The sequence below is a fragment of the Procambarus clarkii genome, chromosome 18 (assembly GCF_040958095.1).
Source record: "Procambarus clarkii isolate CNS0578487 chromosome 18, FALCON_Pclarkii_2.0, whole genome shotgun sequence".
Classification (NCBI taxonomy): domain Eukaryota; kingdom Metazoa; phylum Arthropoda; class Malacostraca; order Decapoda; family Cambaridae; genus Procambarus; species Procambarus clarkii.
Window position 1 is genome coordinate 44,537,297 of NC_091167.1, and position 15,072 is coordinate 44,552,368.

The 15,072-nt window shown below is 39.6% G+C and overlaps 1 protein-coding gene and 1 long non-coding RNA gene across 4 annotated transcripts in view; one reads left to right on the plus strand and one right to left on the minus strand.

The window, feature by feature from the left end:
• Positions 1–14,984, plus strand: part of nmo (serine/threonine-protein kinase nemo) — a 255,601-nt gene extending 240,617 nt beyond the window's left edge. For both annotated transcript variants that reach the window (XM_069326588.1, XM_069326584.1), the window contains exon 10: positions 10,466–14,984. In XM_069326588.1, the coding sequence (XP_069182689.1) occupies positions 10,466–10,520 (55 nt within the window). In that variant the 3' untranslated portion in view covers positions 10,521–14,984. The remainder of the gene's footprint in view (positions 1–10,465) is intronic.
• The window catches only part of LOC138365885 (uncharacterized), a 36,106-nt gene that overhangs the window by 17,821 nt on the left and 3,213 nt on the right, over positions 1–15,072 (minus strand). For both annotated transcript variants that reach the window (XR_011229068.1, XR_011229067.1), the window contains one exon: positions 9,449–9,558. This is a non-coding gene — a long non-coding RNA (uncharacterized lncRNA). The remainder of the gene's footprint in view (positions 1–9,448; positions 9,559–15,072) is intronic.

The following is a 15,072-nucleotide window of genomic DNA, read 5'->3' on the forward strand; positions in this document are numbered from 1 at the left end:
TCGGCTTATGAATGCCTGTTTATGAACTTTTCGGGTTATGAGCCCAATTTCTTTGGAAAATTTGAATCGGGTTACGAGCTTTGCCTCAGGGAAATGAATTTGTTGATACACGTATGGCTAACCTAATGCGTGGTGGCACGGAGATCGTGCCTCAGTTTACTAGTGTCTCCCGCCTAGTGACAATCGCGCCCGAATTCTTTGAAAAGAATTTCAGTGTTTTTCAGATTTTTGGGTATTTGAACATAAAAGTAATTATTATACATCTTCCCATGGGCACCAAGAAAGTCAGTGGTAAGGTTCAACCTAAGAAAATAGTTGAGAGTAGAGGCAGTAGAGGATGTCCTTTCTTCATTAAGAAAATGTGTAAAGTATGGGGAAGAATTGTAAAGTTTTGTTAAAAAACTCACCCAGATAAAGCTGTAGCAGACTATTGTATTGACCTTTTAAATGACAGTGTGATGTCTTACTACAGGGAAGTGTTAAAATGTAGGGAAAACATGTCTTTAGACAGATTCTTAGTAAGACAAGCAAACAGTGAGCCACAAGCAGGACCTAGTGGTATACAGGCAAAACGTGTCACCTCTCCTCTTCCTTCCTCACCGTCTTCCATACCCCAACAAGAGTCATCAGTAAAGGTAAGTAATAACTTATACATACCTTAGTATTGACAATTTGGGTGAATTAAGTATAAAATTTACTTTGAAGTTAATTTTTTTGAGAGTCTGAAACTGATTAATTCAATTTCTATTATTTCTAATAGGGAAATTTATTTTCCATTATTTATAATGGGGAAATGGGCAAGGTTAGCACCAACCGATGAAAAGATGCTATTAAATTCAGTTGCCGTTTCTAAATCTGTTTCAGGTGTATAACCATCCTAGGAGAGTTTTATCTGGTTATGAGAATATTGTTTAGTTCCTAGGATGTTAGAGATGGCTTTCCATGTGCTTTTCATGTTGCCTTTTGCTTCTTTGAATCTATTCTTATAATTGGAAAGTTTTGATTTTCTTATTATACTGGTAAGCATTGATGATTCCTCTTAACTATTTCCTTTGTAATAAGGCCAATCCTAAGTTTTTTTCATATTCAAGTTTCTTGTTGATTGCTTTGAATATACCACTTGTGAGCTAGGGATTGTTTAATCTTTTGCCAGTTACTTACTTGGTGAGGAGAGGACAATGATACCTGGTTGATACCTGGTTGATGGGGTTCTGGGAGTTCTTCTACTCCCCAAGCCCGGCCTGAGGCCAGGCTCGACTTGTGAGAGTTTGGTCCACCAGGCTGTTGCTTGGAGCGGCCCGCAGGCCCACATACCCACCACAGCCCGGTTGGTCCGGCACTCCTTGGAGGAATAAATCTAGTTTCCTCTTGAAAATGTCCACGGTTGTTCCGGCAATATTTCTTATGCTTGCTGGGAGGACGTTGAACAACCGCGGACCTCTGATGTTTATACAGTGTTCTCTGATTGTGCCTATGGCACCTCTGCTCTTCATTGGTTCTATTCTACATTTTCTTCCATGTCGTTCACTCTAGTACGTTGTTATTTTACTGTGTAGATTTGGTACTTGGCCCTCCAGTATCTTCCAGGTGTATATTATTTGATATCTCTCTCGTCTTCTTTCTAGTGAGTACATTTGGAGGGCTTTGAGACGATCCCAATAATTTAGGTGCTTTATTGCATCTATGCGTGCCGTATATATGTTCTCTGTATTCCCTCTATTTCAGCAATCTCTCCTGCTCTGAAGGGGGAAGAATGAATGTTGTAGAGGTTTAGGGTTTTGGAAAGGAAGAGGTTGGCTAATGAATTTATATTCTGTGTACTGTATTATTGAATTCAGATTCCCAGTTTATATTGTGAAGTGCATTTGTGAGGTTGCCTATTGCTGCTTCACTTTGTAACCTGAAGGTAAGGTTCTTGTTATCTGGTGGTGTTAGGTCCATGTTTGCTATGAGGAAGGTAGGATAGTGGTCAGTTGTTCTGTCAGTGATTATACCACATGCAAGGAGAGCTGTTATGTTAGTCCATAAGTGATCCACGGTAGTAGCGGATGTTTGAGTGATTTGGGTGGGCTTGGTGATTGTGGGGGATTAGTATACAGGAGTTCATGCTATTTAGGAAATAGTTGACTTGAGGGCTATTTTGTTGACATAGGTCAATATTGAAATCACCTCCTAGAATATGATTTTTGTTGAGATTGTTGTTTATGATAAGATTCCTTAGGTTATCTGAGAATACAGCTATGATAGTATTGTGAAATCTATCCATATTCTGGGAAAGCTCCAGTAGTCAAGGAGGATTTAAGGGATTTATTCAAGAACTGAGCAAGGGTATATTCACAGTAGTCGTCTATCACTAATGACAGTTATATTCACATATCAGGTAGTTCAGTACTCTTAAAACAGGCACTTTATTTTTCAGCATTATAGCATGACCTTTCCGCAAATGTGAAAAGGGAGGACATTTTGTCCAAATTATTAGTAACTAAAATCACAATTGACTTGATAATAGTCCAGAATGAACCGAAATGTCATCGTATCTTCATCTAATGGTGTGTGGTTTGGTCATCATAAAAATTACAAATGAAACATGTTCAAATATTTAAATTTGTCAATCTATGTTCTGAATTACTGTATCTGGAATACCAATGTCGGAGACAAGAATATTGTTAGGTACACGAAGGTTGCCCTAGCCAAGGGTAAGGCTGGTGATGTGTTCACCCATGCATCTATTGGCCAGACCCAACACTGTTTAACCTGACTGAATGACATGCACAGCTATCCATGCACGTCTGTCAGTGTGTCTGTTCATGCCTGTTTGTCAGCCTCTATAATATAATGCATATCTGCATCTCTGCTTATCTATCCATTGATACAGTACAGAGGAGCCTTGATTTAATAGATGAATTGGTCCTGATTCATTCCATCAAGATGTCCATTAAATTAAGGCTTTTCAATTTTTTACTGCATATTGCAAATTTTGCATTGGTTATCTTACTGCAATTTCTAGAACAGTTCTTTGTGCATGTTTACAAACAAGTATGACTTGTATAAACAATACATTTTAAATATAGTTTTTTATTGACTTATGAATATATAAAACATATGTACATATAGAACATATGAGTATATAGAACATATGGGCCTGTGGGCCGCTTCAAGCAACAGCCTGTTGGACCAAGCTCTCACAAGTCAAGCCTGGCCCTGGGCTGGGCTTGGGGAATAGAACAACTCCCAGAACACCATCCAGGTATGTAGATTACAGGAATATTACAAATAACAAATCTAGCTGCAATACTTTGTGTCCACACACAAATTCATGTAGGGGTGACTTAAACACCACCACAGGCTTACAGGACCTTTTCCTGTGCATGTAATTCTGCTCTCAAAGAATATATTTTCCTCCACTCAAAGTTGTTATTACAATTTTGTTTAACCAAGTTCATTCAGGAAGATAATTGTCATGCAAAACATTTAAATTATCATTAATAACAGAATAAACATGAATATCATTCCTCGTAGCCACCAGTGCTGAGGCAGGGTGAAACGAGAGCAAGCGACATGTTTCTTTCACCAAGGTTAGGTAGCCACTAATCCCTCTCCAGATACCTCTTGAGGGTTGCATGCCCAACCAAATGTTTGCAGACTTTATTGACAGTGTTCCAGATATTGCATGCTCACAGGCATGGTCTGTGCACACTACGACAGAAATTTTGATAGTGCTCGCGAGCATACTTTGCAGTGGAAAGGTTAAGGGTAGGAGATAAAGTTAGAGCTGGCCTGCTGGCAGGGTTTGTACAAAGCCCTTTGGGTCCCGAGACATTGACTTGCAGGTTGATTGAACCCGCAGTGCCATCCTCCTCAAAAAAGATAGGATCCGGTGATACCACCAATTAAGCTGGAAACTGTGCCCTACATAGTGTTTTTTGTTAGAATTGTAAATTTAGCAGCTACAATATAAACGAATTGTTGGAATGGAGGATTGATTGATGGCTGTAGCCAATAATAGGTCACCATGATCTCTGCTTCAGATGCACAATTATGAAAGAGAGGGTTTGGTTGTTAAGACAAAGCACCAGGCTAAATCTAACGAGGGAATTCCATAACCTATAAAAAAACTATACACCCACACAAATTTTCAAAGGCAAATTTTTATGGCTGTATGGCAGTACTTAGTATGAACAGAATGAAGTAGGAAGTGACTGAATATGACTTCCTTCCCCAGAAACCCTTTGGGTATGGTTCTGTAATCATTTAATCATAAGAGGGGTATAGCATGCAAAAAACAAAACAAATTAAAAATATTTCTAATTAAAATAAATTTAGGTAATAAAAACATACATTACTTATTAGTATTCATTTTGATTACTTGCTCCCAGAAGGAAAGAAAGCATATTTATTATATAAGAGGGGGATGACAATACAGTATTAAAAAAAATGAATAATTTGATTTTAGCAAAATTTTATTTTTAAAGTTAAAAGCTATTCTGGCCAAGAACTTGTAAATGGTGGTACACATTCCCCAGACTTGTAACTGCTTCATATGAAAAAAAAGCCTTCGTGCATTACCTTGAAGTGTAGGTAATTCATATTCCTCCTCCTATCACCAGAGTAGGGTATACAGATACAGTACTGTATTTTACCCCAGCTGTCTAGTCTAAGATGATATTGGAAATCAGAGTGATTTATACACTCTATGGTATCTTGGTAGGCACTGAAGCTAGACAGTACCAAGGTCTGACAAGCAGAAGGGCTGTCGAGTTTCAAATTTAGCTCTTTGGTATCATAGCAAGCAGTCTTTACTGGTAGAATGAACTTTTATCATCCCTTTCCTAGGTTACCGAGGCCATTAAAAACCAGCGTTGAATGTAATGAAACAACAATTCTGGGCGAGCCCCAGTGACTTCCTAAAGCCATCTCACTGAGATGGCTCCCAACTACTAGGATGCATCAGCCATGGCATTCTTAGGCCTACTGGGAACCAGAGCCAGAACCTGGCCCCTCTCAAAGAGGTGCAGGGAGCAGATGACAGTCCCTTACCTCACTGGGGAAGGCATCCAGAAAGTCAGCAAACCAAAACAGACAACTTTTGGGTTCAAAGGAGAGACTGAAGCCTCACAACCTGCCTAATGAACTTCCCCATGTAAACAATCAAATCTCTCGAAACTAGCATGAGTTTGTTCGCCACACCTCCTCCACTCATTTGGGGAATTATGGGGGGGGGGGGGGGCAAGGGGCTCAGGTCTGGAGCAGATGTACAAACAAGACCCTACTGACTCCCTGGAAATAATTGGGATGTGGGGTGGGGGGGTGGGGGGGATGGGATCAGGGAGGAATCGGGGTTCAGCCAGAAATTTGCGTTTCATTACATTCATTGCTGGTTTTCTGGGGAAGACCCCATGTGGCTTCCTGAAGCTAACTACCCACAGAGGAGGAGAAAATACAGGAAAATGGCAGGATTTGGACACCGAGCAAGCAGCGCCTGAAACCAAGGCTGAGCGAGCCACCAAGGAGCCAGAAGGATCACCTTTTCCTGGTAGGACTCCAACCTGAACTATCGCTGAGTAACGGCTGGACCAGGGAAAAGAAATATGTACAAGCCCCATCTCAACCAGTCCAGCCAAAAGGCATCCAATGTGATAGTTTCGTCATTAGGGAATGGAGCCATATGAGGAGGAAGTCGGCCGATTCCACACCAACGAGAAGAAGTTCACATCGGAGCACCCAAACATTTTGCAAAGCCAAAGGAAGGAAGGAAGTGACATTGACAGGCTCTTTGAAATGGGAATGAAATGAGATAGACCATCTGTGAGAGCATTGGATACTCCATGAACGTGAAGTGCACAGAGAACCAAATTTAAAGAACCTAGCAGAAGACTACATGCAGCATCCAGCTCCAAAGGGCAATGGACCAAAGAGTCTCCCCTCCAGGTTCAGAAAATTGGGGCACAATCCTAATGGAGCTGGAGCAGGAATTCTTGAGGAACTTAAATCGTCCACAGTTCATGCTTAATGGCCACAAACTCCTACTGCGATCTCAAAGAGGAGACCACTGACCCTGAGTGGCCTGGTGGGCACAGGTCATTAAGCCCCAGCTTAGAGCTGAGGTGTCTGTGAAGACATCGAGAGAGGGAAGAGGAAGGTGTCAGGGAACAACCCAAAAAGCCCACTAATCGTGAGACAAGGAGCTGGCAAACCAGGCAATCGAACCACAAGAAGAGGGAGCCTTCCCAGAAGAGCAAGCATGGCGCCAACTAGCTGAGGAAGGACCAGCCACAGGAGGCACATACAACCCAGGATTGGACTCTTCCATAAGCCTACCTCAACCAAGAGAAGAAAATGCCTTAGCACTATCCAATTGCCCTCCAGTTAAAGGAGGAAGGAGGATAAGAGGATCGGAGCCCAAGCCGAACCAAGGAATGGGTCAGCACAGCCTGCCAACATGCAAAGCAGGTGGTGTAGAATACAGTCAACACTTCCTGGAGCACAGGTGCTTATAGCTTGGGGAGAACTGCAGATGAAGCCACAGCAGAATCCAAAACACCCACCCAGGCCCAAAGCCGAGCGCCTCAATGTCCCTGCTGAACAAATCAGAATGAAGCTCAATGAGGACCAAGAACCTCATGACAGAAAACAAGCATGTGGGGAAGCGAAGGTCCTCTGCCACGAGTGCCAACGATAAATTGGAATAGAGCTACACCATGGCCAAATCTGTCTTTGAAAAGAGCTGGAGAAAATAGGCAGTCAATTAAAGGCCCTAAAGAAAGGCCTCTCAGAAACATCTGGAACAAATTGCTACCTCAAGCCACTCAAACATGTGTGAAAGACAAAAGACACATGAAGCCCCCAAGGAAAACAAAAGATTGTTTGCTAGCCAGGAAGACACAGGCACCTTGTAGCATCTCTAAGAAGGAGAAGCGGTCCCAGATGTAAAAGCAGCAGGGTACATCATAGAGGCAAATGCCAGGTCGTGCAGGAGATAGAGAGATAATGAACCACCAAAGAAGGGACTTGAGAGGACAGAAACCTCTGGAAGGACAGTCCCAATAGGATGCAACAGCAAACCCAGGAGGGGAGGGGGGGGGAATTGTACTCAAACTCATACAGGGACAGGAGTTAGAAGACCCCTTCCAAAGGGGAAGGAACAAGAAATGAGGACAGAACCACAGTGGAGATCGGCAACACCTCCAATTCTGGATCCCTAAACACAAGGCAGGACAGATCCTGGGCATCCAAGTGGGCACACAATCAAGACCTCTGCAAAACAAACCCACAAAGCGGTCACTACATGATACGCACTAACTGCATTATGAAAGGTCTAAGAAGAGTCACATGGGAAGTGCAGACCCCACAAGACTCACGGTCATAGGTGTCATCGACTCCACATGTAGCAGGGTGGAGATAGAACAAATGATCATCTCCCTGTGGTATGGACAACGAATAATCCTCAAATTCATACAAGGTGAGAACAGGCTCAGAGGGGTATACTGATTGGCCACACTGAATCTGGGGGGGTATTTCCAGAGCCTGAAGCCTATCCAATCCGGATATCCAGGCACTGGGGACCCTATGCCAAACCTAAAAGTAAGGCAACACAGCCTGGGTTACATGACATGTGTAAGGCTGACCTCAGCGGGCCGTAAACATTAAGTACATGAGCCACCAGTGCACCCTATCAGCCAAAGTTGCTCCTGACCCAGACCAAGACAGTGTGAATCACAGGACCCCCAACTAACCCTAGGTGAGGACCCCTCAAGCAAGGAGGACCTCTGAAGGAGTGACACCTTGAAGACGACAGAGAAGAAAACTGTCAGTGCAAGGGCAGTGCTAGGGAGCACCCTGAGCATATACAGCTCCTTAAGTACATTAAATGCTAGGCTTGTATCATGCAATAATGTACTCAGAAATGCCACAAAGGGTAAAGATCCAAAAGCAGCTGAAAATCCAGAGTAGACTGGATTTGAGCCTGCACAGCAGAGAGAAAACCAGGGAACCATGTAGTAGTTTTGCTGGGACTGCATTAGCATAAGAACTGAGAACTCAGACCCCCTAGGGGTGTTGACTAGACCACACACTAGAAAGTGAAGGGATGACCATGTTTTGGTCCGTCCTGGACCATTCTCAAGTCGATTGTGAGAATGTGAGAGATTGTGTCGATTTCACAATTGACTTGAGAATGGTCCAGGATGGACTGAAACTTCGTCGTCCCTTCACTTTCTAGTGTGTGGTCTGGTCAACATATTTCAGCCACGTTATTGTGACTCATCATCTGCATATGGATATCCCTAGGGGTGATGGTCTGGTCAACATATTTCAGCCACATTATTGTGACTCATCATCTGCATATGGATATCCCTAGGGGTGATGAGCCCCTTCCCCTTCCCCAAATGGGTGGGGGAGGTGGGGCAAACAAGCTGAGGCTAGTTTTGAGAGATTCTGTCATTTGTTTACAGAGCTGGAGGAGGTCATTAGGCATTAGGCTTCAATCTTTCCTCTGAACCGAACAGTTTTCTGTTTTGATTTGCTGGCTCTCTGGATACCTTCCCCGGTGAGGTGATGGACTGTCATCTGCTCCCCACACCTCTTTGAGGGGGGTGCCAGGTTCTGGTTCCCAGTAGGCCTAAGACCTCCATGGGTAATGTGACCTAGCAGTTGGGAGCCACCAGGGGGCTGCCCCAGAAGACATATTAAATACATATATTACACAGTGAATCAGAGGTTAACAAGAGCCTGGTAAGAGTGCAGTATTGTGTCTTAGGAGTTCCCAAACTCTGACTCAGGGAGCAATCAAGGATACCTTGCTCAGGAAATCGTATGAATTGTTTTAATTTTGAAAACTATGAATTTCATTTAGTAGTGGTTTGAGTATAGCTCACTGAAGGTCCATCAAGTGTTATTCTGAGAATAAATATACACTCATATCTCCTTATATTGTATATTAGTTTAATTAGGTAAAAAAAAAACTTAATTACAGATTCAGTTTTGGGTTTAGAAAAGTAATGGTAGTATATAGTGTTCAGAAAATAGTACAGGTACTTAGTCAAGTTTCATTTGAATTATGCTCAGTCATCTGGCTATTTATATATATACCATTAAAATTCTGTAGTGTATGTATCACTAAAATCTTATGTATTACAGTGCAGTGCATATATTATTGTATTTTTTAAAAGTTGTTAGGGCTGGAACACGCTTAGTTTTCCCATAAGAATCATAATGAGGTTAGGATGTACAGTACATTGACTACTGGGGAATTCATCTCTGTGTAAAATCCAGAGTCAGCTGCATTTCTCAGAAATACTCCATGGCCATAACATGTCTATCTTATTCCAAATCTATACAACTTCTTATTAATTTTAAATTCCTTTTATTATAAATTTTCTTTGCAAATGTATCATTATTATATATACAGTATTACATGTCTAGAAACTATTCATATACCTTGTACTCTTACCCATGGAAAGATCTTTTCATCTCTTATGTTGCTAGCCTCTCCTCCTCTTTGCCCTGTTGTTGTTATCACAATCACTGCCACCCACTTTCATTGGTTGAGGAGGCATCAGCCTGGAGAAGATACAAAACCAACTAAGGAAAATATAGATATCGGTATTAAAAAATGTCTTCATCTATTCACCACATTTTAAATGCTACACAGCATCACAGGGAGTGAGTATTACCACTCTCAAGCAAATTATTATGAGATTAGGTGTACAGTATGGTGCTCCTCATTATTTGACATGGCAAACTTTGTCAAACATTTGCTCCCCCATTACAAGCAGCTGCATAGAGCCTCGATACCTACCACATTTCATATTCTATGCACTCTTAACCTATGCTTCGTCACACATGCACTCGCTATGTCTTCTCTTCCTGTCACTTCTCGTCATTCCAATAATACTGTACTAAGAAAATTACTCATTGATAATGCTTCTACGATCAACATACACATATACTTATGGAAAGGCTGAATTACCTTTTGTGATTCCACCCAACCTTTTTCTTGTTTATGAAGAGCTTTATTATTCCCCTTAAAATTTTAGTTTTTTGTAATCATTTATTTTTAACTTGCTTTCTCATAGCTAATCATAGTAAATATATAACCCTAACCTTAGATTTTCACTCCATTTACCCGAAGTGAGGGTTACAATCCCTTCCAAACACTAAATATTTTAACCCACGTTTTCCAATATTCCCCTCTTATGTTTTTGTATTTAAAATTACTTATCTGCTTATCATAATAACTGCATCACTTAATGTTAAGTTAACTTTTGTACTTATAACAAATGTGACAACTTCTAATGTGAATATTACGAGTTGCCTTGATCCTAGTCATTCAATCTCATCACCCATACTATCATATACATTAGCATTTTGGAGAATTTTCCATGAACTGTATATAATCACTCTCCATTGATTTAATTGATATCTGCATATAAATTAATGAATTATATTTTGTTTTAATTCTTTACAGCTCAACAGTTGCACATCCTTCGGAGCTCCCGCCATCCCCACACCAATGGGATTGACAGGACGCCAAACATTAGCTTCTAAAGATTTAGCATTCATCTTCCCCATTTTGAAAATTGGGACTCATTTATTCATCAATTGTGTGTAAAAGCATCCGTGTAACACTGAAAAGGAGTAAATGTAGCTATAATATAGACTATATAAATCATAATATAAATAGAAAAACACAGATAATGTAACAATTGAGATAAGCAGTAAATTTACCTTGCAAGTGATTGTGTCTTCAATAGTGGATGGGAACACACAAATAACAATAGTAGAATTATAAGTAGAGGTGAAGAAAATATTGAATGCAGAATATTAATGAAAACAATGTGCTGTACCCAAAATACTGGTGATTACTTGATACAAAAACACATGCAAATATTATTTCAAAAGGACCGCTTTAGGCCAGAAAAACTGATGATCTTTTTTTTAAATGGGAATCGACAATTAATTTCTTCAAGTGTTAAAGATGATGAAAATAGATGCTCTTGAGGCTCCCTGCCAGTTCCTTAGTCAGACAAATCACTGCCATTTACACTAAGGGTAATATGGCCAAACATCAAGAGGTTCAAAATGGCTGTTTACCTATAAAAACTGACCTTCAGGTATAAGGATCTGAGTATCCATTTTCCACCGATGACTTTTGAGTACAGTAACTGAAGACTTTCCATGAAGGGGTCTGTAATAAACAACACTTACCCAGTCATTGTGAAAACCTTGCTCAATACAACATGATCTCTTCAATCCCAGCTCTTCACTGCAAGGTGACAGACACGTGAGTGGGTAGCTCAAGCCTAGGGCTCGGCGACTGTAATGAACGATCCTGCCTCATGTTATGAATTTCTTGTCAGCCCCATATGCCAGTCATTATGTCATTGACATGTTGAATGAAATGATTTTTGGTAAAACAAATTATTTTCATTTGAGAATATTTAAATTTTGTATAAAACATTAATTCATAGATATAGTTTTCATGACGACTTCTGATGGGGTTGAAGAGTGGTAACATTGGTGCATATTGTCAGTGTGTTTAGATCTTGCTAGATACAGTGTTACATGTAGCCAGTATGTGAAGGACTTGACACATTGGTACATGTCAGTGTATCTTGATCTTGAGATGTTGGTGCATGTTGTCATTATATCCAGGTCTTGTCACATTGATTCATGTTGTCACAATGTCCAAAACTTTACATATTGTCACAAGTTGCCATTGTATCCATTTCTTGACACTTTGGTGCATATTGCTAGTTTGTCCAGATCTTGAAGCATTTAGACAGTCTCCAAAAGCACCTGGGAGGGGATTCTGAGATGACAATTAATAATCTGGAGAAGAATTGAAGCACTTTTCATACATTCATTTTACTGTATACTGAAATGGTTAATGTGCTGTGATATTCGCCAACATAGGTTCAAAAATAATAATATATTCAGGTGTTTTCTCATGTCATTAAGTCTCTGTTTGCTTCATAATTATCTTTACTCCAGCACCTTAATTAGCATTTCAGAATTCCTATGTTTACCCTCAATCCTTGTTACTCTCAGGAATTGCAGCATACACAAGTGCTTATGTTTTTCCTCATTTCATTATCAGCATGTGCATTTTTTCATTAAGTGGAACTAATGGTTATGGTTCCTATTATTCAGCTAGTTGTAGCAAATGGCAAGTCAAAGTTAAGATCACAAAAATGGGGGTTTTTATTTATTTTTTCAAAACTTACTTACTGACCTTTCTGGTTTATTAAGAAAGTTGGTGTGCAAACCTGTGCATGAGACTGTGTGTGTGCAATGGGATGCCAGTTTGCAATAATAATTGTAAATTTTTCTTATGATAAGATTGTTTACTGTGAAAGAAGATTGAATGATAATGGTAATTATGGCAGCAACAGACCAGGATTCTGAAAGTCTGTTATATCTCTGCTTACGATACGAAGAGGATTCTCTTTCTCAAAGCAGACTGCTCAGCCAGTGTTTACAGAAATGCTGGAAATGCTGTGCACGGATAATCAATGATGAAGATGCTCACATTTCCCAGAAGGAAGATGAGCATCTTTCTTTCAGTGATGTCAAACCTAACAACAACAAGAAAAATGAACTTTTAAATTTAATGGAAAGACCAAAATTTGGGTTGGTGTTAAGAGCAGTTGAAAAGAGCAAGAGACATGAAATGCTGTGCTGGTTATCAGTTCTGTATTGACTCTTGAGTGCTGACATTGTGTAATGCAGTGCATAGGTGCTTCTGTGGTTTACAGTAAGCAGACTTTTTTTTTTAATTTAAATTATTAATAGATAAATATCAAGAAAACAAAAGGATGAAAAGTTTTTGAGGAAGTCTTACCCTAAGATTACTTAGGCAAGTGACTTGGACATTGAATTTATCTTTGATATACACGGACTACCTCAGATGATTTTTCATAGTCTCTGCTAGTACTATCATTGCTGCTGTTTGTGTCTGTAATTGTAGCACACGTGACCTACAAGCTCAAGAGTGTTATCCATTTTAAAAAAGAATAGGTGATGTTCTTGTCCCTTGTCATTGTGTTGTCACTATGATTATTATTATGATGGAGCTCTTCAGAATGGCCAGGGCTGAGATTATCTCCATCCTGAGAACAATCAGGACTGCCCTTGGCTTATCTTGCCTACAACAATGTAGGAAGAAAGGCCAAGTTTCTGCTCAAAGAACTTTAGGGAACTCCTCAAATGTTTTAACTTGTATTGCTAGAAGTGTTTAATCATGTATGTTTTTCTTATTTCTTTGTATATGTAGAAGTTGGGTGAAGCAGTCTACAATTGTTTTTTTTTAATTACCATATCTCTATAGTAGATCATCCACACATCATTTTTGGCTGATTGTGTTATCACTTTTTATTTATTTTTTTGGGTAACTGTGTGTATTTTAAGGAAGATATTCAATAGTTAATGACTGGATTTGTCACAGAGGATATGTGCTCCTGGACATGATCTTCACTGAAGTGTTTGTGATATGGTACTAGCCTATACCTAGACTGGGTAGGATGTGTCAGTATTAAAAGATATGTGGCAGTGTCCTAATTCATTTTGGATGAGCTTAGTATCATTGTAACCTTCATTACCACTACTTGTGGATGCCATCACTACTCTTACTGAGAGAAATGGTGGCCCAGGTCTTCAGAAGACTGTGAAACTATCTTCAAGTACAGGCTTGTTATCCCTACTCAAGATGTATTTCTAAAAATTAAAACAGAAGATCTTCCATGAGGCTTTCACAGAAGTTTTGTACTTGCTGATAGTGTCGCATTTTAGTCTGAAGTTTTAGAAAGATCTCCCTATTCTCCCCTGCCCTGAACAGTCCAAGTAAGGTGATGGTCAGGCCTGGGGACTAACAGTTAAGTGTAGATATTACCTGTACAGCATTTTAATAAGGTATTGAGTACAGTGTTGAATATAACACTTTTTAAAAGAATTTGGATGGCAAGGCGCAACTTTAATTTTGTAGCAAGTTGTGAATGTAAAATTTCTGTGCCTACTATTCAAGCTAATTATGTATCATAATTTGTAATTTACTAGACCTAGCAATGGCTTTTCCATAAGGTTATTTATAAAATGATGTTCTGTGGGTGCAATTGCAGAAAAAAATAATGATGTGATGTTTTATCTTTTCATAAAATACTGTATAGTTAAGTTTGTGATTTCAGTTCATTAAAGTTTTATATAAATGAAAAATTCCTGATAAAAATTCCTTAATGATAAATTTCTGGTTGCGTCTTTAGCCAAGCTTTATTGGCAACTAAAGTGTGTATAAGAGAATGAGCAATTTTGTACGTTTTTACCAAGATATTGCAGTCAAGTGTTTTCCTTGTGGGTCACAACTGATCCATTTCTTAATGTGTTTTCCGCTCCAGTGAGCAAACGTGTGTTTTTGCATGAAAACTGTGCCGTTGTTTTTCATAATTGTGGCAAGATCAAAGGTTAATATTCAAACTTGTCAAGCATTGAGTGGGTCTGCACACTTTCAAACCATAAAGTGTTTGGTTTGGACTTTTTTGTAGAAATTTATTATTTTTACCTATAAGAAAGGTTCACATATGCTGATCTTGCCACATTATATGTGTATGCTAGTAACAGAGTCTCCCAGCTTAGAGCTCCTACTAATAAGGCACAGAATAATACAGGAAGGATGACAATAGGCTGAGTTCCTAGACAACACTTGAAGTATTGTAAAACCAGCTAGCCAATCATAAAACTAGATCCACCATGCTTGATTAAGAGCTCAAAGTAGCATTTAAGGCTTCTTGCCTTTATCTGGTTGCTACTTGTTATCGGCACTAACTTTAATACCATGTTGCAATATTATTTGAAGGCAAAATGTTCATTGCCTTAAAAGAATGTCTTGCCGAGCATTTGTCAACCGAACATTGTCAATACTGCCCACATTTTGGTGTATTCTTTTAAGCATTATGTCCATCATGGTCATACGTGATAATAAAATAATTTTTGTACTTACATTGTTTTTATACCATTTGTGATGTACATTGTGCAGAATGAATACATCTCTGTTGCTCACTAAGAACACGAACATCCAGGTCC